We start from the raw sequence: 27,051 nt of genomic DNA on the forward strand, positions 1-27,051 counted from the left end.
TTTTAGCAGCGCCTACTTCGAAATAACCATAAATAACTATTCCAGCATAGACATTATTCCTCCTGCAGTGAGACTTATGAAATTCGACATAACGTATGTCCATAGTGTTGATGCTTACAAAGTTATTTCAAAATAACTGCTGTTATTCCAAATAACTTTGCTGTGTATATGTAGCCTCAGAAGCTAATGTAAGTAGTCCCAATGAAGTCAATGAGATGATTCATGGCCCTGATCCAGAAAAGCACGATTAAATTTAAGCATGTTAGTTCTTCCACTGAAGACTGCTCATGTAGTTATAGTTAAGCACGTGCTTTTAGGCTAGCTAGTAGTAGGTGCAGAGGTGGGCTATGACTGATTATTATTTATTTCTGTTTTCACAGTGCCTAGAAGCCAGTCATATATCAGGACCCCATAGGGTTCAGCACTGTACAGAGACTGTACTAGATTGCGGAAGATACGGTAGTAGAGATAAGGAAAGGTTTTGCTGGGTCTGGGTCCAAGTGAATAAGGCAAGGAGGCTTTTGCTCATAGAACAAATTGGGATTAACAGTAAATATTGGTGTAACTATCCTAAATCTTGTGGAAAATATTGGACAAACCCTATAATAGTATCTGAATGTTTAGTTCACTGGATCACTTGCAAAATTAAAATATTCTTTTATATTGTTATATTTTATTTACATAACACATTGCCTGTCATGTAGGAACTTGGATGTATGCCATACGTTTTCATATTATTTGTAGCATAATTGCATGAAGAAAATGTTTCCTTTCTCTTATATCTTCACACCTTTCTCTCTCTCTCTTTCCCTTTTATGCATGACAAACAAAACACCAAGGGTTTCCAGTTCTCAGCAGGCTTTCATCATATTATTCTTTGTGGATTTTCTGTCTTTATGTTGAATTGATGCAGAGTCAGTATTCAAAAAAGCCACACTCTCTGTAATGCTGTCAATAACATCATAAACGGCACAGTTTGGAGCATCTTCATAGTAAACCTGTAAGTGATGCACTGGCAATGCTTCCACATACAGGTAATACAAAAATCAGCTAAAGAGGTGACTGCCGTAACGTGGCTAGCAATGAATGTAATGCAGAGAGTAGATGCAATTTGCCCTGGCCTTAGTGTAGAATTATGAGGGCTCAGAGTTCTCTGGAGCAAGCCAACGGTTATGAAGTCACTGATAGAGAAGAATCATTGTTCCAACTGCATTTTCATTTCCACTACCAGTTTTAAAAAAATGAGGGTTTCAGGGCAAAGTAATGACTTCTGTCATCCAGGCATCCAAGTAGCTAAGTCTTCATTTTCTCTTCAGTGATTCATTGTGCTACAGCGTGGGTCTCTTATTATGTCTTCCTTTCATATATATGGTACGCCCTGTAACTGCTCTCACTCTTAACAAGGCCAAATCACACATCTGCCTATCACATCTACAATGGCCATCAGCATGAGCTATGAGAGTAAGATTTGCAGGTTTGGATAACCACAAATTTAAGCACAAAGGCTCCTCTATTTTCAGAAGTGCTGAGTAGTGGCTGCCTCCCTTGACTCCAGTTCTGCCTTCACTGGGAGCCGCAAGGACTCAGGATTTTGAAATGGGGCCTTGTTTTGTTAGAATCCTAAATATGGGGAAGGTCTGCACTACAGCCTAAGTCAATATAACTGTGTCAGGGGTGCGAAAAAGCCCCTCAAGCCACACAAGCTTTGCACTCTTCACCTCATTACTAAGTCTGGGAGAGGCAACATAGCTTCCATTTCTTGCTGAGGTGGAGTAATTACGCTACCAGGAGCATGCTCTGCTGTCAGCACAGCTTGTCTTCACTGGATGTAGCTGTGCTAATGTGGACCTTTACTGTAGACATGCCCACACGCAGAATTTGCCCATTCATGGAAGTTCAAGATGGTCACTGCAGCTCTCGAACTCTGGGGGGGCCCTGTGGCAGCCACCCTAACAAGCCTAACAACAGGGCAGTCCTCCATCTGGATGACAGCCAGGCGGCCCAAGGCAGCCTAGGGAAGTACCAGGGGGCTGAGGGGTCCTGGCACAGCAGCAAGAGTTGGGCCTCCCTGCACTACATTGTGGCATCGCTATGGTAAAGTGGAGTGACCCAGCTTGCGGATGACAGTGGAGAACAGCAGCACACTGGGTCACTCCACTTCCCACAGCTCCTGTCATCATGTTGAGTGTAATGGGGGAAGGGGGCCTGACCCCCTGTTGCTGCCCCATGCCAGGCCACCCCAGGTCATCCTAGAGTCACATCTCTCAGGGAGAGGTGCAGTGGGGGCAGGAAGGATCAAAGCAGGTGTGAGAAGAGGAGGGGCAGGGGTGGGGCCTGAAGTACCCAGGTTGCCACAGGCCCCCCTAGGGACAGCAGTGCTCACAGATTTAAAGATTTTAAGGACATATAGGACCATTATGATCATCCAGTTTGTCCTCAACACAGGACATAGAATATCAGTGAATAATTTCTACGTCAATCTCATAACTTCTTTTGAAACCCATAAGTTCTATTTGAAGGATTTAGGAGCCTCACATTGGGTTTTGACAGCTGGGGCCCTAAAACTCAATATCCAATGTAATCGTCCAATCTTTTGTGCCACGAAAGTCAGTTGAAATTTGCATCAACTTCTGTGGGAGCAAGACTTGAACCTAATTTAAGGCACCCAATTCTGCAGGAGGGTGCCTGGATTGATGGATACTGGGACACAGAGTAGTTATTTCAGGACCCAAATGTGAGATTTAGATGCCTACATTTGAAAATTATGTACTTATTTGATCCATTTACCCACCACACAAAAAGAATGTTACCGACATTTATTTTCAAAAGCTACAGAAATATATTCATCTGCATTTTGTTCCACCCATGTCCACTTCAGGGGTCAGTCTGGGGGTACAGAGAAAGTGTCAGAATCCTACTCAGATTGGTTCACAGCTTGCAAGAATTATCAGCAGTGAAATAGCTAACTGTGTTGATGTTTGCATTGTGGTTGTTAGGCTTAGCATTAGGTACCCTTCTGTTCGCACACAAAGCTCTAGGAAATTGGCTTCGCATAGATGGTTGAAATGGAGCTGGGGGAAGACTGAAGCCTCTCCCAGAACTTGGTGGCTCAGTCGGGAATGACTATGTAACCCTTCAGCCTGTGAGTCCTAGAAGCCAGTGGACATCTCCTCTACGGCGGCACTTCTGTCAGTGCATTACCGTTGATGCAGTTCTACCATGGTAATGGCAGTGTGAATGAAGCACAAACATTTTAACTACTGTGTCATTTAACTGTGCTTCAAAACAGATACAGATACCAATTATTTAAAACACAGGCCGCCGCTGGAGCCCTCTCTACACCAATAGTCCCAGTATTACTGGCACCAATGGGATCACTCAATTGACAGTGCAGTGGGGGGCTTTAATCAAAAGCCAAGTGCTAATAAGGCCTGTGAGCCTCCTGCTTCGCAGGTGCAGTGTTGCCGAGTCCTGCTGTGCAACCTTGCCTTCCCAGCACGGTGGGTCCAACAGGGTGGGCTAAAGACTTGCAAGGCCTCTGGGCAAGATGTGGGGAGCAGCTCTGCATCCCCAGGAGGGGTGGGACCTCAGGCAGAAGGGGCAGGGATGGAGCTAGCCACCCCCACCCAGTCCTTTAAAACAACCTGGGACAGTGATTTAAAGGATCTGGAGCAGGAGCCTGAGCCCCACTGCCCAGGGCCAAAGCCAAAGCCCAAGCCCAAGGGTTTCAACCCTAGGTAGTAGAGCTCAAGTGAAGCCCTTGGGCTTTGTCTTTGACCTCTCTCTGACCCAAGACAGTGGAACTAGGGCTTTGGCTTTGGCTCCCCCACCTGAGGCATTGAGAATCAGACTCAGGCTTCAGTCCCACCTCCTGGGGTCATGTAGTAATTTTTGTTGTCAGAAGGGGGTTGTGGGTACAATGAAGTTTGAGAACCCCTCTTGTATTATTAACAGCAACGAAAGGTCCTGTGGCACCTTATAGACTAACAGAAAAGTTTTGAGCATGAGCTTTCGTGAGCACAGACTCACTTCATCAGATGCTGGTCTTGGAAATCTGCAGGGCCAGGTATAAATAAGCCAGAGCAAGGGTGGGGATAACAAGGTTAGCTTATTGTTTTTGACCACGTAAAAGAGTTTTATTACAATACAAACTGGATACACTTTGAACCAGCAAATTAGACAAGTTCTTTCAATGTGCTTTAAGTATCAGCTTCCCTTAATGATTTTTAAAAATAAAATAACATGAAATGGTACAATATAGTAATTGGTATAGTTCATCATTAATAGTAGTGCATATAATGTGGTGGGAAATTGAAATATTTGGTTGTGTTCGCATTCAGAATGAAAACAAATTCTAAAATACTGAACTCTCCTGTAAAAGAGAGATTCAGTTTTGACCACCTGTAGTCTTTGCAAACTAGAGGAAGCGACAAACATTTTCAAAAACATTTCTTTAAAAAGTTGTTTCCATTTTCACCAGAAAATATTTGTGAACATTTTCCGTCTGCCTTTACTAGAAAGTTGATTTTTTAAAAAAATTCACGTAAGTTTTAAAAGAAATAGTAAAACTACAATCTTTTGGAAATGGGTAAGACCACCAAGGAAGGACAACTCTGCTGAACATCTCCATACTGACAGTATTCAATCCCTCACTCAAACCCAGTTTTTGGAATAAGAAATAACTAAATTTAGTAGAAAATATACTCTGCACTGGAATAACAATAGATTCTACTGGAATAACAATGGACTTCATAGCAATAAACTTCTATCTAACTAAAGCATGACATTAAAATCTTCCACAAACTATGGATTAGTGAAGTGGCTTCACAAACAAATTTCCGATATATCCCTAGCAACAAGAGTTTGTGGGAATTTCAGATGTTTCCTGTGTGTTGAGTAGCTTGGTCCAAATATGCAGTCCAAAGAGCATTGTACAGCTTATGCCTTAATATTTTAATTGATAATTTTACGATAAATTTTACAAATGTGAGGACTACAATTAGAAATTGTGGCCAAGAGCACTGCACATGTTTTCCTGCTAAGTTTTCCCGTCTTTTTTCATCTATGAATTTAATTACATAGATAAGGCAGAGTCAAATGAACATCTTGGTTATCAAGTGTAGGTTTTCTGCATATTGAGTTTGCCAATATTTGATCCTGGGTTACAGAAACATATGAATTTAGATTTTCTCCTATTGGAGCTGCATAGTACAAGCCCACAGTTCACCCTCGCAGAGACTAGCAGAGATAATTTGACCATTCAAAAGAGGCATAAACAAGATAATTGAAACAAGATAAGATATAATTGAAAAAAATTCTGAAACTGAAAATGTTGAAACAAAAAGCAGTCAAGTAGCACTTTAAAGACTAGCAAAATAGTTGATAAGGTGAGCTTTCGTGGGACAGACCCACTTCTTCAGAGTCTCTTCTGGTCTGGATATGGTCTGAAGAAGTGGGTCTGTCCCACGAAAGCTCACCTAATAAACTATTTTGCTAGTCTTTAAAGTGCTACTTGACTGCTTTTTGTTTTGATAGTGTATAGACTAGCATGGCTCCCTCTCTGTTACTATTGAAAATGTTGAGTTCAGTGTAAAAAGAGAGGAAAATCTGTTCAAATATTTACCTGTTTATGTTATACATAACAGGTTTTTAGACTGTGAAAAACACCTGGAGAAAATGGATTCCATGCTTGGGATTCTGAATGAATATTGAACTTCTTACATTTTACATGTCTGCTGACTGTTGTAACACATTATTCAGCAATCTAACAAGTCTATTGTGTATCCCAAATCCCAAGGCCAAAATTTTAAGTCAGTTCTTTAACTGTATTCCTAGCAGCCAAATCCACCTTAAATACTACTGTGCTGCATAAGCCAATAGCCTCTCATTTTAAAGTTAACAAAGATTAGGGAATTTAAGATCTCTGAAGTAATCCTGTCATCCATAGCTTTGAACCTAAGACGTGTTGTACAAGATCAAGCTAAGAAACAAGGTACATACATGCTTCAATAGTGTGTAAGTTTGGACCAGTCCTGCAGTTCTATTCATGTGAATAATCCTAGATGAGTAAAAACTATAGAACTGATCCCCTCTCCTACTCTTAGTAATTCTTCAGTGGCAAAGATCAATGTTTCCATAAACAATGTTCTTTCTCCAGCATGAAGTATTTCACAGTCTGGATTTCTTTCGTCAGGGTATTATTGTCTTTTCCATCCTTTTTATGTCTAGATATAGTTTTTATGCTTAATTTTCATCGTGCCAATGAAGTCCTGCCATTTTGAATGATGTGTCAAATTGTTGTTCTTATCTTAATGCCTTTAATCACCTTTATTTTACCTCACAAATACCTATATAATTAAAATGCATCACATTATTTGCTAGGTCCTTGCTCTTTCTATATCCCTAAAGTGGGGTCTAAAAGTCAACTGGAGTTGTTTTTCTTTTGCAATGACCCCAGAGGACTGAGTTTTTTAAAAGCCTGTATTGCTGACAGAGCTAGTTCATACACTTAATAAAAAAGCTTTCACCTACTGCTTTTAGTTATAGTTACTACACAATTGTAATATTCTGCATTTTGCTAAGCTCTGGCTTGACAAATGTAAAGGTCATAATAGAACACAAATGCTATGGGCCAGTTTCTTTCCTGCTCTACTCTTTTTTGACTTATATGGGTTATACCCATCAAAGATAGCGCCTGAGCTTTATATGCATATGTAAGTTCTGGGGGGTTTAAAGTACTTTTTCCCCTCCTGTGAGTTTTCTCAGAAGTACTGAGGAAACATTTAACTTAAATGAAGCATATTCTACAGCATCCAATTTCTTATTTTTAAATGCAATTGCTAAACTTCATGAAGCTTAGCACTGTTGAAAGCCAGTGCTCACTGGTTCACAGGAGCAATAGCCAGAAATAAAAAAATGTGTATTAAAATTTAAGGTTAAATGAAAGGAAGCATAATTTTCTATAAAATGCATGGGTATGCTGTGGGTGTATGAGTGGAGCACATTTTTAGGTATAGAGGCCACAGGTCAAATGTTACTCGAATTCCATAAGTTAAAGAAAGTAACTTGATTTTAATTAGGCAAGGCAATGTCATGGCTAAAGTTAATTTCATTTATGTTCACTTGGCAGGAGGAGCACCATTTTAATTTCATGTTTTTATAAAAACAAACAGCCTAAACACTACCTCCAAGAGCATACAACTCTTCCAAGTGCAGGGGAAGTGGTACTCACAGGACTATAATGTCAGTGGGTTAGAATAATAGGGTTAGAAGGGACTGCCAGGGTCATCTAGTCTAACCCCCTGCCAAGATACAGGATTTCAGAATTTTTGTTTGTTTGTTTGTTTGTTTGTTTGTTTGTTTGTTTGTTTGTTTAGGAAAATATTTGTCAAATACATTTTAAAAAATCCATTCACAAAAACATTCAGTGAAGAAGTTTCCACAGCATCCCAAGACAGTCTATTCTATTGTTCTTATAGTAAGGAATTTTTTCCTGAGATTTAATTTAAGCCTTCTGTGCTGTTTGTCCTGCTCATTGTGGCAAAGGAGAACAACTTTTCTCCATCTTTTTATGGCAACCTTTCAAGTGTTTGAAAACCACAGTTAAGTGTTCCTTTAATCTCCTCTTTTCCAAATTGAACATACCCAGTTCCTTCCACCTTTGCTCCTCTGTCATGTACTCCAGCTCTTTGGTCATCTTTGCTACTCATCTCTGGATCCTTTCTGGTTTCTTTGCATACTTTCTATACATTGGTGGCCAAAGTATTCTAGCTACCTACCCAGCACCAAATAGAGTGGTATTATCCTCTCCTGTCAGTTCCCCACTATACGTCTGTTAATGAAACCTAATATTGCAACATTTTGTAGAAGCATTGTATTGCATTGCTGATCCTCGCTGAGGTTGTGTTCCACCACCTCATCCTTCTCAGCTGTGCTGCTGACAAGGCAGTTTTCTCCCATTGTGTATTTGTGCAGTTGGTTTGTCTCCCCTAAGTGTGACATCTTATATTTCTCTTGGTTGAATTTCATTTCCCTGTCTATCATCTGGTTGTCTAATTTACCAAGATCCCCCTGAATTTTTTCTCTGAGCTCCAAGGTATCGACAGCCCTCCCCCAGCTTCTTGTTGTCTGCAAACTTGATCAATGTGCTTTCTATACCTACATCCAGGTCATGAATGGAAATGTCAAATGACACCAGATGCTGAGCAGATTGGTTTGGTATCACACTTGAGATCTCTCTCCAATTCAACATCTTTCCATTTATAGTTACTTCTTGGTTGCAGCTGCAGTCATGGATGCTGCTAGCCATTGTTTCATCAACATTGAGGAGAATGGTTGCAAAAAGCTTTATTTAGTTATATTAACATTTACAGTGTAACTCATTGGAGGGCAGACTTTTACAAAAATGCGATATTACAATTAGAAAAAAAAGTTGTATAACTGTGTGTGAACCACTAGTTCAGCTGGAAAAGGGCTAGCTATTTGAATAACAGTGTCAAAGAAGATATCATTGGAATTAAATCATTTCCTCTGTTACCCTGAACATTAATGTACGGTGGAAGTCAATGGAAGCAAGTTAGCTATAACTGTGTGTTTAACTTGGCTAGTATTTGTCGCACTTGGGGCTGGGGTCAGGCTGTTTTTTTTTTTTAAATATTGCAGGATTATGGGACTTAGTCTGTTTCTGTTCGTTCATGTTTAAGATTTTCCATATACAGACTGAAAAAGTATAATAAATCACCCTTATTACGCAACCTCTTGTAATAAGACAGCATGCTACACTATACTCAGATGTATTGAGCACAAATTCATTTTGCGTTAATTGGGAGGATCCTCTCAGTTAGCATAATTGTCAGTCCCTGGAGTTGGACTGCTTGAACAGACTTTTTCTCTTTTATTAATTTCTTTTCGAGAAGGAGGTGGCGGACGGATCTGAATTGCTATATTAAAATTGTGGTTGTAAATGTCTTGGGCCTGATTCTCCTCTTACATCAGTTTTACACTGGCGTAATTGCACTGACTTCAGTAGAGTTACTCCCAATATATAACCATATGCATGTATGTATGAAGACATTCAGACCCCAGAACTGTAACTTTTATGGGTCTGCTTCACCTTTCACTTAGAAGGATGTAAATCAAGTATAAATCCATTGAAGCCAAGGGAATTATGCTGGTGTAAGAGAAGGGAATCCTATTGAATGTATTTGTATGTGTAATGGATATAAAATTCTTCCAGGGGAAAGTTGTCTAAATGTTTATCAGTTAGTATTGGGGGGAAGAACCTGGCAGTCTCTTAAAGGAAAAAAAAAACATTGGAAAGCCTGGAAATTTCAGGTGTGCATTAGAGACAGAGAGACTTCATGTCTGTGACTTGTCTCCAAAACTGAGGACATCTTGAGTGCTTTGGTGTGAGTGCTTGTAGTTATTTTGTTGTTAGTTTGCTTGTGTTATTGTAGCATATAGGAACCCCACTTGTGAACCAGGATCCCATTGTGCTGGATATTGAACAAGCTCCATCCCTACCTCAGAGATTTATGTATTGGCTGCACTTCCTTGACTGACTATTCCTCATTCTTCCCAACTTGCACATCCACTCTGTGACCCAATGTCTCATAATACAGCAGCACTTACATTTGTAAATAGACACCTTGATTTAAATGTCATAACCATCCATGAGTAGAGTAGTTCAGTTGATATTGAATTGTCATAATTATTGTAGTGATGACCAGGCTTGTTGTTTGGTTTGTGAATGAAAATGTCTCCTGGTTTTCATGTATTCATATATTTGTGAGGCAAAAATAAGATTATTTAGGTAACAAAAAACTCTCCAAACTTCTTAATTAGTTTGTGGTAGTATGGTCAACTGACAAAAATAAACAGGGAAGATGAAATCATGGCCCCACTGACATCAGTAGGAGGTTGGCCATTGATTTCTCTGTGGCCAGGATTCCACTCAAAACATAAGAACATAAAAACGCCCATACTGGGTCAGACCAAAGGTCCATCTAGTGCAGTAATCTGTCCCCCATCAGTGGCCAATGTTAGGTGTCCCAGAGGAAAGAACAAAAGAGGTAGTCAAGTGATTTCTTCCCTTTAACCTATTCCCATCTTCCGACAAACAAAAGCTCGAGACACCATTCCTTACCCACTCTGACTAATAGCCATTGACGGACCTATCCTCCATGAGTTTATTTAGCTCTTTTCTGAAACCTGTTAAAGTCCTGGCCTTCACAACATCCTCTGGAAAGGAGTTCCACACGTTGACTGTGTGTTGTAAGAAGACATACTTCCTTTTGTTTGTTGTAAACCTGCTACCTATTTATCATGTGGTGAACCTTAGTTCTTATGTTACGGTAACAGAGAGGTAGCTGTGTTAGTCTGTATTCTAGTAAAACAAATCAGATGAAGAAGTGGGTTTGTCCCGTGAAAGCTCATCACCTAGTAAATTGTTTTGTTAGTCTTTAAAGTGCTACCTGACTGCTGGTTTGGTTTTTTTATGTTATGGGAGCAAGGAAATAACTTTTCCTTATTTATTTTCTCAACATCATTCTTGATTTTATAGACTTGTATCATATCACCCTCCCTTTTAGTCTGCTTTTTTTCTAAACTAAAAAGTTACAGGTTTTTCACTCTCTCCTCCTATGGCAGCTGTTACAAACCCCTAATAATTTTTGTTGCCCTTTTCTGAACTTTTTCCAATGCCAAGATATGTATTTTGAGATGAAGCAACCACTTCTTCATGCAGTATCCAAGATGTGGCCATACCATGGATATATGTTGAGGTGATAAGATAGTATTTGTCTTATTCTCTATCCCTTTTTAAATGATTTCTAACATTGTTTGTTTTTTGGCTGCTTAGATTGTCCTTAGATCAATCAATTTTCAAACAGAGAATGATAAAACCCATTGAAAAATACTGATTTTTGGAACATCCATAGATTGGAAATGCCTGTTCTATTCTGCCTCAGACTTTTCAGGAAAAAATAACTGGCAGTGAGGATTCTTCTGACATTATAGTTGGCGGGGGCGGTGGGGTCAAAATCAGACTTCTAGTGGAATGGAAGAGTAAACTTTTACCTGTTGAGCCATTGCAATATCTCCATAATATAAGTGTATGTTCATATACCAAAGGCACATACATATATACCTGTTCAGATAATACAGTATGTGTAAAATTTGGGGTGGTGGGGAAGTATTGTTTTTTTCATATATATGGTCAAAGGAAACGTAGAGATAATCAGTCAAAATGCTGCAGAATGAAGCACGGATTTCTTTTTCTGCTTGAATCAGAACAACGATTTAGTATCATAACAGGAACTGCGCACCTCTGATGATTACCAAATGATACTGTATTGTTACTGCAGATAAACCTGCAAAGAAAGATGAGAGTCACTGGAGTTATAACCCAAGGTGCCAAGAGGATTGGAAGCCCAGAATATATAAAATCTTACAAAATTGCGTACAGTAATGATGGGAAGTCATGGACAACATACAAAGTAAAAGGCACCAATGAAGATATGGTAAGACTGAGTTGCCTTTGTGTGAATGAAAATCCCAAGGTATATCTGGCCTCTGAAAGCAACAACTATTTCCCACAGATGAGTATAAATGTCTAACAGAGAAAGAGCTTTTATGTGTGTTGCCTTTTTTCTGGAAAACATAGCAATATGTTTCTACTTTATGTCAGCTAAGACTTTCTTTATTCTTTAATTGATGGTTGTATAAACACTGTGTCCCCAGGCTAAAATAATCCTCTTTATTACACTTAACTGATTTTCATTTTAATTAGTTTACCAGTAATTACTCATGACTCTGTTTTTAATTTAGTTTTAGTACATCGGCAGATTAATGTTAACCCTTGAAAGCATAAAACCCATTCATCAATGCTAATCTCCACATTGTGAAAACAGTATCCTCCCATAAAAATATGTTTACAGTATACAGTTAGAATTTGTTTTTATACAAGGCACCACAGAATGCTTAGCTGAGAGAGGTAGGATAGAACTAAGGCACTTCAGATTTGGACGCAGTTTCTGTCATGCAGGCAGAGGGAATGCTGTGTTCAAAAGACTAATGAGGCGAGGAAGCAAAGTGTAAGAATATCTAATTACAATGAAGACAGAATAGAAAAATCCTTTTAAGGGGATGATTTGAATCCCATTGCAGTCAGTGGAATCTCTCTGGCTGACTTCAGTAGAATTTGGATCAGTTCTTAAATGAGGGAGGGAGAACTAAGGGTGGATTGGTGTTGCTAATTGAAGACTTAAGTGAACAGGGACATTTTAATACACAAGTTGATGGGAAGGTGTGATTTTTAGTGTGCTAGTAGCTGACACATGGTATGTGTGGTGGTGGGGGGGAGGGGCTGAGGCCCCAATTCAGCAAGATACTTAAACATATGTCTTACCATGAGCAGAAGTAGGCCTGCTGAAGTCAATAAATAGCAGCGCCCACATGCTTCACATTAGATTCAAATACCCTGTTGAATCAGACCAGATTGGGCAGCATAGGTGAGGGAGCAGCCTCTAAGGCCACCACTATGCAGCAGCATTATTTCAAAATAAACTATTCCAGAGGAGATTTTCTGGAATAGCTTATTTCAAAATAGCTCATCTACACACAAAATGTGTATCAATACAGCTCTCAGCTATTGGGAAATGCAGCGTCCAGATACAATAGAGCCTATTTTGGATTAGAGCCCTTGGATTCACTATAGCTTATTTTGAAACAGCCCCTGTTCCATAATATCTGTTTCAGAATAGGCACTATTCCTGTCGAAAGAGGTTTACCAAATTCGAAATAAACCATCTGCTATTTCAGAATTATTTTGAAATAGTGGTTGCATTGTGTAGATGCTCACAAAGTTATTTCAGAATAGTGGCCGTTATTCCAAAATAACTTTGCTATATAGATGGACCCTATGGCTACGTCTACACGTGCCCCAAACTTCGAAATGGCCATTTGCATGGCCATTTTGAAGTTTGGGGCACGTGTAGACACAGCCTATATGTTGAAAGTCATGAATAAAAAATAGAAATGAAGAATAGAAAAGGAAATGTGCATATGTAAATGAGTCCATGAAGAGAAAATAAAGGTCCTTGTACTATTTGAAATACATGAGGGTTTGTTTTATTTTGTTTTGTTTTTTGTCACAGGTGTTCCATGGAAATGTGGACAACAACACTCCTTATGCCAATTCTTTCACTCCTCCAATAAAATCACAGTACATTCGACTGTATCCTCAAGTTTGCCGAAGGCACTGTACTTTGAGAATGGAACTTCTTGGCTGTGAATTATCAGGTACGTTTTCCAGCAACACGGCATTGTCTCATTATGAATTCCCTTTGTTCCTGTGGATTAGAATGTTCATTCCATTGACATATATGGTGTTACAGCATAGATGAATTTATTTCTTTGCATTTATCTTATCTACATAATATATATTTTGTATTTATTCACATAAAAGTATTTGCTACTTGAAATGGATACAGAAGACCAAAGTATTTAATGCCTATTTTGTGTCAGTCATCACTGAAAGGGTAGGCAGTGACCAGATGCTTAATACAACTAATAATAAACAAGGGAATAGAAAGCAAGTCAAAATAGGGAAGGAACGGATTAAAAAAATATTTAACTACATTGGAGATATCCAATTCAGCAGGGTCGGATTAAATTAATTTCAGGATGCTTCAGGAAGTATCTGAAACATTCTCTGAACTTTTAGTGATTATCTTTGAGAACTCCTGGAGGAAGGGTGAGGTCTGAGAGGACTGGAAAAGTTCAGACATAGTACCTTTGAACAAAAAGGACTCAATGAACTATAGATCAGTCAGTCTAACTTTGACAGCTGCGACAAATTATTAAACAATCAATTTGTAAGCAGCTAAAGAGTAATAACGTTATAAGAATATTAACACTAATTTGTGAAGAACAAGTAATGCCAAACCAACCTAAGTTCCTTCTTTGATTGGGTTACTGCCCTAGGGGATGAGGAAAAGCGGATGACATAATATATTTAGATTTTAGTAAGTCTTGTGACACAGCCCCATATGACGTTCTCAGAAGCATTCTAGGGAAATGTGGTCTACATTAAATAAATATAAGGTAGGTGAAAAAACTGGTTGAAAGACAGTACTCACAGTCTAGCTAAGAGAAGGTTCACTTTCAAAGTGTGGGGTCTATCTAGTGGAATCTGCTGTGGTCTGTCCTGGGTTCAGTACTCTTCAACGCCTTCTTAGTTATTTGGATAGTGGAAGAGCAGCTATAGAATTTGTGGATTATACCAGGCTGAAAGAGGTTGCCAGCATTTTGGAGGACAGGATTAGAATTCAAGATGACCTTGAGAAATTGGAGTGCAATTAACAAGACAAGTGCAGAGTATTATACTTGAAGAAAAACAACCAAAGATCCAACTACAAAATAGGGAATAACTGGTCAGGTGGTAGTACTAAAAAGAAATTGGCCAAAAAAGAATCAGTGGGTATAATAGATCACATGTGGAATTAGTCGATAATGGGATGCATTTTGAGGCATATGTAAGACTTGGGAGGTAATTGTCCCACTCCACTTAAATGGTGTAGCATCAGTTGGGGGTTTCTGTCAAGTTCTGAAAGCTACATTTTAGGAAACATTAGGATAAGTTGGGGAGAGTTCAGAGGATGAAAATGATAAAAGCTTTTAGAGTTCAGAGGATGAAAATGATAAAAAAAGCTTTAAAACCTGACCAGTGAAGAAAGGTTAAATCAACTGGATGTGTTTAGCCTTGAGGAACAAAAGAAAGAGGAGAACCTGATAACAATCTTCAATATGATAAGGGCTGTTATAAAGAGGATGGTGATTAATTGTTCTCCATGTCCCCTTAAGGTAAGACAAGAAATAGCTTAATCTGCAGTGGGGAAGATTTATGTTATCTCTTGAGCAAAACTTTCTAATTATGAATATATTTTAGCACAGACTTCCAAGTGAGGTAATTTATTTACAGTAGCACCTGGAAGTACCAACCAACCAAAATTGTGCTAGGTACTATACAAACACAGCTACTGAGGGACAGTCTTACAGCTAGGATGGACAAACTAGACAAAGGCTGTGTCTACACTTGCATTCCTCTTTCGAAAGAGGAATGCAAGTGTAGACACAGCCAAAGGGTAGGAGGGAGAACAGCTCCAGAAGTCAAGTGACTTATCCAGGGTTCCACAGCAAGTCAGTGGCAAACCTGAGAACTGGTCACAGATCTCCAAGTCCTGTTTTCCTGTGCAGTTCAAGAGTTCTGTAAACTGCAGCTGAAGGACTTTCAAAGCAGAATAAAAACCTGGTTCCTTTTATGAAGTTTGATTTGATTTAGATTTGTTCTGTGACTTTTCTGCAGAAACTGTGATTGTGGCTTGGAGCAAAAGGAAATGAACTAGTGACCCAACATAAACCATTTGAAGCTTTGTTGTAGTAAAGGTTTTAGCACATAAAGGTAAAACTTGACCCCAATCTGCTCTCTTCAAGAACTGTATTCCTTCTATAAATCTGGTAAAACATGCAAATTCTTTATCTGTCAAAAGAGATCAGCTTTTCACCACATGTTGCTACAGGAGATTCATTTTAGGATGATTTTTACCTGGCTACCTGTTTTACTGTATAAAACAAGTCATCCAGTTCCCGAATGAAATATCAAAACAGACCGAGTTAAGTAATTCTTGGTCCTCTAATGACATCAAAACCTGATTCACAAATTAAAAGTTAATGCATTAATCTCACAGTAGCTTTTTTTCAATAGAGAGAAATTTGAAAGTAAATAGAAAATCCTGACTTAGATGCTGTAGTGTATTAGATTTTTCTTTTTAAGTTTTCCATTTCTGGAATGACAATTTAGAATAAGCCCTTGCCAGAATGACCAAGAATTGTTTTGCTCAAAGAACTGTGAAAGGTACTGTAAATTCATTTCAGTGGCCTCATCACAGTGTCAAGGTCACTGTTCCCCAGCATTGTTGTCACAGGCTGGGCTCATCAAAAGAATTTCAGCTTTAGCTGGAAGCCAAGTAAAATTATTCATAAAGACAAACTAATGCAGTCTAATTCCACGTGGTTTATGTTAGGTTGAGATGCACTTTGAGGTCTGGGGGTTTCAGAACTAATCCCCTTTTTATTTTAATGAAACCTTTCTAATTAGAGAAAGTGTAGCAAGCTCAAAACACAGACCTTTCTTAGGCCCCCGTTCAACAATGTACTTAGACATGTAGCTAATTTAAGCACAATAGCATATCTAAGCAGGGCCATAAATTTATTTTCTATGCCAACAAGCACTTTCTCTTCTTGTGCAACTAGCGAACTATAAAACGAACATTTATTTTTTCCTGGCTTTTTTTCCTCTGCAGCCCTCTGCATTTAAAACCAAATTCTGCCACCCTTACTCATGTTGAGTAGTTCCTTGTTCAGAAAACAGTCCCATTAGTATTCATTTGTCCTTCTGAAGACTACTTGCTGTGAAGAAGGGTTGCAAAAACTGCCAATCACTTTTGTTTTGCACTAAAATAATTGGCTTCCTCTGCTCTTACCATTCCTTCACAAGCTGTAGCATAATGCACAACAAATGTAGTAGTTGGAGCACAAGCCTATGGGATGTGAAGTCTTGCATTCAAATATCTAGCTTTGACACTGATTGCTTTGGAGCTCTTCAATTATATGAAATTCTGAGTGTCTCCTAAGAGGTGCTGAGCACTGTTGAAGCCAATGTGAGAGCAAGGTACTGGCATTGTGGAGGATGTGGCGAACCTAAGCATTGTGGATGATGAGGCAAACTGACAGACAAGATATTGTGCTATAATAAGAGACTGCAGGGAGCATGCCTTCACCTGACTGTGGATTATCCCAATCTCAAGACTCTAAACTTACCCTCCTTCTAAGACAGTGCTTATCCCACAACTCCCCACACCCTGTTATTACTTGGCAAATACTTGTATTCTCATCAGACATTCATGCTCTCTCTCTCCCCCGCCCCCATGTGGAACATAGGGCTTTCACCACTGCCTTACATCTTTATAGGTCTCCTCCTGCCATCTTGGTGTCTTGCCTTGCCATTCTGAAAGCTTTCAGTTCTACTTCTAGTATGTGTTGCTGTGTTAACTTTGGCCTGCCACATTGCACTTTATCCAAGGGATATCGGTCTTCTTAGCTTTCCTCTGAGTGGAGGAAGAGGCTTCAGGCTTGGGCAGACTGATAGATGCAGGGAAGGCTGTGAACTCTGGGACAGAGTTTAGGTGCTGCCAAAGGATGGAGGGGTGTAGGCTGTGGCTGGGAAGTGCTTATTACAGGCTGCTCCTGGTCAGCAGTACAGTGCAGTTCAGGTAAGCCCGCATTATTAAAAACTCCTTATTGTCCTTATTTCTCCTTTAGCCTATTGTTCCTCCTAGTAAGCTGAAATGTACCCTGTCTCTGCCCAGTGACTAACATCTTACAGTTCCTTGCACAGCATCATGGCAGAAGCTGCGCATTTGGAATTATTTATTAAATTTTATCTTAGAAACTTAAAAGAGGAGAATCAGTAGGACGAACATGCATCAATGTCCATAGTCATTTCAGTCACACTAAATCATGTGAGATTTTAGCCACCTTCTTAGTTCTCCAGAGTCCAGAAGAAGCTAAACCCCCCCTCTCAGCCATATCTGTAGTCTTCACCTTGATGGTGATGGTTTTTTTTTTTTGTAAGTTATCAAGTTATGAAAAAATACAGCTGTGCTTTAGTACATCCTGAGATTTTTCCTCAGCACTGCTAGCATTAAGAAAGTAAGTATTTTATAGAGCAATGCTTTCTTGGTCTTAAGACTTCGCTCCGATGAGACATGAGCTAAGAGTAGAATAGAATAAATTAAGGGAAATATTGTTTTGTGCTGGATAGAAAATCATGTATATACTGAAGGCTGAGACCAATGGAAAGGACTAAGGAAAATTATTTTTTTAACTCCATAAACGTTAGAAAATATTTTGAATTTTCTATCTTGTTTTCAATTCTTTCAACATATAGGCTGTGTCTACACTAGCCAAAAACTTCAAAATGGCCATGCAAATGGCCATTTCGAAGTTTACTAATGAAGTGCTGAAATACACATTCAGCACCTCATTAGCATGTGGGCGGCCGCGGCACTTCAAAATTGACACGGCTTACCACCGCGCGGCTCATCCAGATGGGGCTCCTCTTTGAAAGGATCCCGGCTACTTCAAAGTCCCCTTATCCCCATCTGCTCATAGGAATAAAGGTACTTTGAAGTAGGCGGGGTCCTTTCGAAAAGGTGCCCTGTCTGGATGAGCCACGCGGCAGCGAGCCACGTCAATTTCGAAGTGCCGCAACCACCCGCATGCTAATGAGGCGCTGAATATGTATTGCAGTGCTTCATTAGTAAAGTTCGAAATGACCATTTGCATGGCCATTTTGAAGTTTTTGTCTAGTGTAGACGTAGCCATAATGAAATGCCTCAAATTGTCAGTTTTTGTTTGCATGCAGTTTCCCCAAAAGGTGTTCCTGATTACAGCCCTTTCTGAAGGAATTGCTTCCCCACCCCTACCCCAAAGATGCTGTATGACGTTCCCTATCCCTAAGGTTAGCTAGTCATCAAGAAGAGCCCTTACACAAATTTCCCCTGCTTGAGCTGGAGTGGGTTTCAATAATCTAGGTTCTTAGCTAATTGTTTAAGGTAGTCAGGACCCCAGTCTTAGCTCCCCGTCTGGTTTCGATTATCGCTGATACAGTGCATCTCCCTATGACTAGCCTAATAACACATACATGATAATCTTCTGACACCTCCATAACAGATGAACCAACAAAGTATGTTTTATTTACCAGGGAAAGTATAGTTAAAATATATAAAGGAAAGGGAAGGTTGATATGAAGTGGGTACGTCAGTAAAACCCTATAGCCTGCAAGCAGTCAAGATGGATTTCATTGGATTCATGAGTTTATTTCACATAAGTGGGCTCCCTGATGTAGAGGAACTCTTGTATCCTTTGTGAGACATTGCAGGCCTGAAGGGAGCAGTGAGGTGATAAGGGTGCCTCTGGGTGACTAACGTGTTAGCTGCAGGCAAAGATGTTATAGAGGAAAAGTGGTGTAGAGGGCCTCCTTATGTTTCTAAGGCCTTGTCTACACTTACCAAGAGAGTGACACAGTGGAGATCAATCTGGGGTTCAATTTAGCAGGTCTACTAAAGACCAACTAAATCAATTTCTGATCACTTTCTCATTGACTCTGGTATTCCATTAGAGTGAGAAGAGTAAAGAGAGTTGATGTGAGCATTTCTCCCTTCAACCCTGCCCCCTACAGTGGAAGCACCATGGCAACTCGACCTTAGGTACATTGACTCCAGATATACTATTTACATATCCGGAGTATAGTACTTTAGTTCAACATTGCTTCCTAGTGTAGACCAGGCCTAAGTAATAGTGCTGTCTCCCAGAATAGTTTGGCAAACCCCTTTCAGAGGAAAATAGGTAAGCTCTGTAGCCTGGGAGAGGCAAGATATCACTTACAGTCCCTCAGGCAGGTCCATCATCCTGTCTTTTGGCTTAGTCAGCCCAGGGTTCATCTAATCATAAGTCTCCTGTGTGGGCAAGGTGAGCACACTGCATTTTTCCCCGTTTCTCATCTATCTGGAAACAAGTTTGGCCCCCTTTCATATCACACCCATTAACCCAGATTATATCACCAAAAAAAAAGAGAACCTAAGGTGCTGAGAGCAACAGGTAAATAGTCTCATGGGTTCCTCTTCGCTTCTTCAGGTTGCTCTGAACCTCTGGGGATGAAATCAGGGCATATACAGGACTACCAGATTACTGCCTCCAGCATCTTCAGAACACTCAACATGGATATGTTCACTTGGGAACCTAGGAAAGCCCGGCTAGACAAGCAAGGCAAAGTGAATGCCTGGACTTCAGGCCATAGTGACCAGTCGCAGTGGTTGCAGGTAAAGTTTTCCTATTTCACTGATGTTCTTAGTGTCCAACTATGTTCTATATGTTTCTTGTACTGGAGAGTTTTGTTGATTTAAAGTCATATCTTAATTTTCTCCACTGGATACATAAGGAACAGAAGATGTGAAATCCAGGGAAATCCGCTGCATGTGAGAGTTATGGCTCCAGAGAGTCCAGAATTGGGTGTCTGAATTTCAGTATCTCATAGTACATTGCTTCAATATGTGCCAACGTGCAGAAAGGCATGGTGAGGGAGGGTCTACAAACTGAATTAACCAAACCTTTCCCTCCACCCATTTATGAAGCATCTAACAGCCATGACAGCGATGGTCTAGAGGGTGCTTAGTCCTGAAATGCATGCAGGGGATAGGACTCGATGACCTCTCAAGGTTCCTTCCAGTTTTAGTATTCTATGATTCAATGATTACTGCTAATGGACTCTAATATTCTATGATTACTGCTAGTAACAGCTATGGAGTTACAGCACTGGATGCTTGACTGCCTATTGAAAGAGACTGTGTCCCCCATCCCTAGCAAAACTCCTTAGGACAAAACCCATTTCCTTCTGCTTAGGCTCCTAGAAGTTATCTTAGTCTAATGGAAATTATTCAAAATTACCTTCCTGTAATACTTTTGAATCTAGTGTGATTGATTCACCCCGTGAATTCATTATGAAGCTGTTCACAAAGGTTGTTTTCAGTCCGCAAGTGATTTAAAGGAGTTCCTGGAAGGCTAATGGGAAAGACAGCAAAAAATCGCCATATGGAAGCCTGTTTGACCAGTCACTGTGACATTTACATTTTTGAACTGTCATATGCTGCAGTGTTTTGAGACAACTGCCGGTTTGGAATAGAATTCTCAGCATGAACCCTCAGTAGCACAAGAAGTGTGCTACTAATCCCCTGCTAGCTTTCACATATAAATTATGACTTATTAGCTTTTATACCTACAGTTACAAGCAGTTTAGCCATGTGATTGATATATCTTCTCTAAGCTTATACACAGAGGGGAAAGAAGTAGTGACTGCATTGCCTATTTATCATTTGAATAATTTAAGATATCTGCATTCAGTATTTTTTTAAAAGAACAGTCTGTTAAAATGCATTAGTGTTTTAAGTCATTTTCATTTTTTCAAGAGGAAGTGTTTATTATATTTTGTGGTGAAGGAATCAAAAAAAGTTTCTTTCCACCAAAAAAGAAAGGCAAGTCAGATCTAAGGTAATTTTGTCTCTGTTGCCGATCCCAGGGAGCCAGCTGCATTCAGAGACTATAAAGAAATGCTCCATGATGTATTATTCTAACAAGGGTGACAAGAGATTTGTTTCAGAGGGGTAACCAAGTTAGTCTGTATGTTCAAAAACAAGATGTCCAGTTACACCTTATAGACTATAGATTTGTTGTTGCCTACAGTTGATAGGGGAGTGCGAGAGCTGCAAAACCGAGGCAATTACAGCATTTTTTATATTACACCGTTTTCTGTTTTCTACAAAAAGTCTTGTTCTCTCTTTTTCTTCCCTTACTTCAGACTAACTTGAGTACATAAATTAATTCACTTTGCATTCGTTTGCATACTGGCATGTTTTCCCTCAGTCCAGTAAAATGTATGATTAGTTTTTGTTAAAACATGCCAAAATGTCTAAATCTGGAAGGAAGTCTTTTTGTTTTTATTTCATGGGAGCATGATTATTGTCTTTCTTTTAACATAATATAACATGCTATGGATGACTGGAAGTTGTTATACTTAGGGCACTTTTCCGAGAAAATTCCAACTATGCTTCAGTAAAACCAGAGGCATTAAGCTTTTTGAGTTTTCAATGCATTGGCTAGTTATTTCGTGCTGTTGCCCAATCCCTCTGAATACAAGTGCTTCAGTTATTGATGTCCAAATATATGAAGTCTAGGTAATAGCTCTGTGTAAAAGAGTATATGCCTATTGTTTAAATTTGTCTCTTTATTGTTTTTCTGTTTGCTTCTAGTCCCTTTGGGAAATTCCCTTTCTAGTCATCACATTGCACCTTTCTAAAGTAGTGACTGCTTTTTCACAGCGCTAGTTTCACAAAATCTAGTGAAATTTTATTTGAATGAAAAATGTATACAAGTAAATTTCTACATTTATTCCCTCAATTGCTGCATGTTAGTATGGATGTTCTTCCAATCAGTTTCATATCTAGAGTTTGTTTTTAAAAATATTGTGCATCCACATATATGTTGGTAGAAAGAGGTGTCCAGAAGTAGGTATGATGCAACGTTTTGTTTTGGGGGGAAATATAGATTTTAGGATCATTTTTAGCCATTTTTCATCATAGCTGAAAATGTATGTTCCAGAGATTTCCAACACATTTCTACAATGTGAATACACTTTTTTAAAACCGTTTATGGACAAGTGCTTATTCACAGGAGATTTAGGATAAACTCTTCTACAATAGCAACTGCCTTTCTAACCTTACACAGACAAGCTGCCTAAAAAAAATCTCCAAATAAATATTTTTTTTCAAAATACCTCAACTTTTAAGTATTTTAAAACTTGGAAATTAATGCAGAAAAATGTTGTTATGAAGTGGTAGGGGCTGCTATACACACAATCCACCAGATGCTAACTCATAAAAATAATGAAATGGAACAGGTAAACCATCCAGTATATACCCTCTACTTCCCTGTGTGCCCGTTATCGTAACCACAACTCTTGTACATGCACTGTAACTATTGGTCTGCCCGCAAAGCATACTGTTACCCCATATCCATAACTAATTATGGGAGGAAGTAGTTTGGTAAGGAGAAGTTGGTGAAATTCAGTAGCCTGTGCTACACAATAAGTCAGATTAAATAATCATAATGGTTTCATCTGGCATTAACACCTATAGCTCTATGAGTATATCATGCACTCCACAAGGGCCTTCTGGAGAAAGTCTATTTGAGTTAAAACCCCAAATCTTGTGAATTATTTCATCCTTCTTCCTGCTATAAAGGCCATATTTTGATTCTACAGGAAAATAATCTATTTCAGAACCATGCAAGAACATCTATTAACTTGCTATTCAGTAAGTGTGACAACTGTTCCTGCCAACAGCCATCTCCTGCCTCTCATTTCCTCGCTTTATTTGTGCCAGCTGCAGGCTAATGGACTATGTTTTACTGAACCACGTTCTGTTGATGAGAGAGACAGACTTTCAAGTTACACAGAGCTCTTCTTCAGGTCTCTTTAAAGGTTGTCCTTTTTGGGGAGACATCTCTTTGAAACGACATATATAACAAGAATCTTAACAAAAAACACGATATGCTAAATAAAAGCAAATATGTTAAAATAGAGGAGAAGTGTAATTAAAACAAAAGAAATCATTTGCATAATATATGCAGATGTAGACTCCTCCTAAAATCTTTTCAGCTAGTTACAAGCGTAAAAGGAACTAGCTTATCCCTTTAAAGCATTTCCCTCTTTCCTAAAGCTCTGATTATCCTGTCAGCATTGTTTGCTGCACTGGATACCAACTTCTCTTGCTGTTTTTAGAAACACTAAATGCTTTCATATTCGGCAGCCCCAGGTCCAGAAAGTTGCCACATATTCAAATATTCCGAATAATAGAGAGGTATACCTAGCAATACATAACACTAAAGAAAAACAAGGTTAGATATTAAGAAACAAAACTATATGTAGAGTAGTTTATTTACCAACAACAGTAGTATTGTACACAGTACGCTTATACTGTATTTGCTGTATTGATTGGTATTTGTATTTACTTTCACTATACTGTACTTATTGAAAACATTAACTAACATTTACTTACGGTTAAAATACTGGTTATATGAGAGTTCCAAATGATAGAATGCCAGATATGAAATAATTTTCTGTGTCTCGTCCATGTAACTGGGTCAGCTGCAAGTACAGACATACTGCCATTGATTTAGGACAACTAAACCCACTTCCCAAACTTGTTTTCCCGGTTGGGAGCCAGCAGGCTAGTCTGCTTCTTAGGGCACAATGCAGAACTGGGTGAGCCTAAGACAATGCTACATAGAGTCCCTCAAGCAGCACAAATAAGTGTGTGTGCTGGAGATTTTGTTTATTTATAGATCTAGACAACCAAATTCAGAAGTTTAAAAAAAAAAAGAAAAAAAGATTAGAGACTGGTGCTGAGTAAATGACCTGGGCCACCCTGCTCCAAGCAGTCAGTCAGAACTTGTGGAGAAAGGTACATCTTCACTGCCCCAGTCTTCCAGAGTTTGATTGAGCACATCTAGCAGGGATTCTCTAAATCAAAGTTACAGGACACCTGTGTCAACACCTGCCCCCATGAGGAGAAACAGTTATTCCCATCAACGTACCTCTGAATGGACAGTAGTAAAAATCTATCTTAAGTTAGTTGACTCCAGCTATGCAATTTCCATACCTGGATTTGTGTGTCTAAAATTGATTTTACCTCCTAGTGCAGACCTGAGCAAAGACAGGGAACATCTGCAGGAGCTGTGGTGCATTATCACATGCCATGCTGCCCCAGCTGTCTTCGGCACTGTCCTGTCAAACAGACAGTTTGTCATGTTCCTTAAGGTCAGCCCCTGTCACTTATTTTCTGGTATTATGACCTGTGAATTAAAAAAGCCCAGATGCCCTTTCACTGCAACACATTGTTAATCAAGTTTTTTTAAAAAAATGCATTTTCTTAATTCTGCTAAATCTATAAATATATTTATCATTGCATTTGTAAGTATTAGAAACAACTTAATTATAAATAGAGCTCCACTTCTAATTTATTTTCTTTGTAATTTGTCATAAGGCATGGGACGTGTATTCTAGACTGATGCTCATGAATGATAAGCCTAATACAGTTTATTCAGTTTTACACTGTTACCATGGAGCTTTGATTTCTTTTTTTTTTCCAAAGAAAACCATTGTTCCCTCAAAAATAGACTGGAGCAACAAGCCATATCATCTTTTAATGTCTATTGTGTTGATTACATGTGAAGGAATCAACTAAGCATGATCAAAGGGAACATCACTCTTGATACACAACATACTGCAGCTATAGACTGATAAAATGGAATCCCTGTAACCAGTTAGCTTTAAATGAGTATAAATTTTTGTTTCACACCTGATTGCTAACAATAATGTAGTAGACTTTGGATTAGTTTCCCTCCTCCCATTCCTGCTGCCACCCAGCATTGTCTCTAGCATTAGGTGTTGCTTTGGAGTTTTTGCACCAAAATGATTAGATGGTTAGAATAACACTTTGCTTATGCTTTCAGCATAATGTAGGACCACTATTTTTACCATCTAAGATCCTGATGGTGTCAGGCACAGATGGAGAATCTTATTCAAAATAAGTCATCACTTTCTTTGTGTTATATTTGTAGAAAATAACATCTGTCTTTGGTACTATTTTGCACAAACTCTGGATCGGTGTGCCTTCTTTTTACAGTTTCTTTTCTGTTTAGTGAAAGATTAACATGTTAATTTTCTAGATAACTTACTGAGTTTTTGGAACCTATGACCTTTTAGTTTGTTTTACCATATGCTTCTAAGGACAATAGAATCCTTAATGTTGTCTAAATTCCATCTGATTATTCCTCTGACATGGGGAGTCACAAGTGGCATAAAGCTGATATAGCCAATTCCATTCCACACCCTTGTATTTTTCTCTCAGGAAAAGTGAATGGACCAGAAATAGGAGGACAGCATTACTAGAGTGTATTGAGCGCCAATTCCTGGCCAACCAAGAGTGCCAACAGAAATCAGCATAAATTGGAGCAGCTAATCCTGGAGTCAAAATGCCCTTGGTAGCTCTGGAAATTGGAAAGTGCAAATGTGCTATGCATTCAGCTTTCCTACCCTCTAGGCTACATCTACATGAGAAGCCTCTGTTGACAGAAGTCACTGTCGGAATGGCTTTCCCGGCAAAACTTATCTCAACAGATTGCATCTATACATAAAAGCAGACCTTAAGAGCAATCCACTCTGTCAACTGAGAGCAGCCAGACTGCCTGGCCCTCTCTAGACAGAGTTGCTGGCCGAATGCTCTGTAGACAAGGCTGTCCAGTAAACCAGAAGCCCTGTCTGTCGACAAAAGGACCTTGGAGCATCTACACGGCTATTTTGTTGAGAGAACACTGTCGAGAGAGGCATTATACCTGAATGGGGAGAAGTGTAATGCTGCCAGCAGATGTGCTGGGTTTTGTCGACAAACTATCAACAAAGCACATTTTGTGTGTTGTCACTCCATGGTTTTCCTGACTAAATCCCAATTTTGCTTGGAAAAACCTCTCATGTAGATGTAGTCTTAAAGTCCTCTGTTATAAGATATCACAAACTGAACCTGAACTAACAGTCTGATGCAGTTGCAAAGAAGGCTAATATTCTGGGATTCTATTAACAGGAGTGTCATAGGTAACAAATGGGAGGGGACAGTACTTCTCTACTCGGCACTGGTGTAGCCTCACGTGGCGTATCGTGCCCAGTTTTAGGCACCACACTTTGTTAAAGATGTGAGCAAACTGGTGGGAATCCAGAGGACAGCAGGAAAAGTGATCAAGATTTTAAAAACCTGGCCTATGGTTATGAGGAAAGCTTGACATAGGCTTTCTTGGGAGGTTGTGGAATGATTGGAGAATTTTAAGTATAGATTTGACACACATCTCTGAGGAGTGGTCTAGGTTAACTTGGACCAGCCTCAACATTTGGGGGCTGGACTAGATGACCTCCCAAGTTTCCTTCCAACCCTACATTTCTGTGATTCTATCACTTCAGTCTTGCCTGGTTTTGCTTAAGTCGGCTGCTCTTCTTCCAAGAGCAGATCTCTTGTTGGCATTCTGACATTATACTATTAATACGGTTTCATAAGCAGACGATGAGAAATCTAGTTGAATGTTGCTTGTGGTTAAGCCCATGATGTCTCGTTATTTCTCAGATGATCTTATGGCTAGCTCCAGATTGAAAATTATAGAGAGATCATTGTGTTGGCTGCCCCAGTCGCCAACTCCATTGGCCCTGTGCCAAATACAATTTATCTGGATCCAAAGATCTGGTTCATAAGTTTTGGTCCTTAATTTTCAGAGTCCAAACCCTATGCTATAAATATTGTCATTTGCGAACATATGTAGTAGAATTACAGATTA

The 27,051-nt window shown here is 39.3% G+C and overlaps 1 protein-coding gene across 1 annotated transcript in view; it reads left to right on the forward strand.

The window, feature by feature from the left end:
- Window positions 1-27,051, forward strand: part of EDIL3 (EGF like repeats and discoidin domains 3) — a 404,956-nt gene that overhangs the window by 320,012 nt on the left and 57,893 nt on the right. Inside the window, exons 7-9 of the mRNA XM_074995366.1 lie at window positions 11,364-11,519; window positions 13,155-13,299; window positions 19,756-19,940. Coding sequence (XP_074851467.1) covers window positions 11,364-11,519; window positions 13,155-13,299; window positions 19,756-19,940 — 486 coding nt within the window. The remainder of the gene's footprint in view (window positions 1-11,363; window positions 11,520-13,154; window positions 13,300-19,755; window positions 19,941-27,051) is intronic.

Source organism: Carettochelys insculpta, chromosome 5 (assembly GCF_033958435.1).
Source record: "Carettochelys insculpta isolate YL-2023 chromosome 5, ASM3395843v1, whole genome shotgun sequence".
Lineage (NCBI taxonomy): Eukaryota > Metazoa > Chordata > Testudines > Carettochelyidae > Carettochelys > Carettochelys insculpta.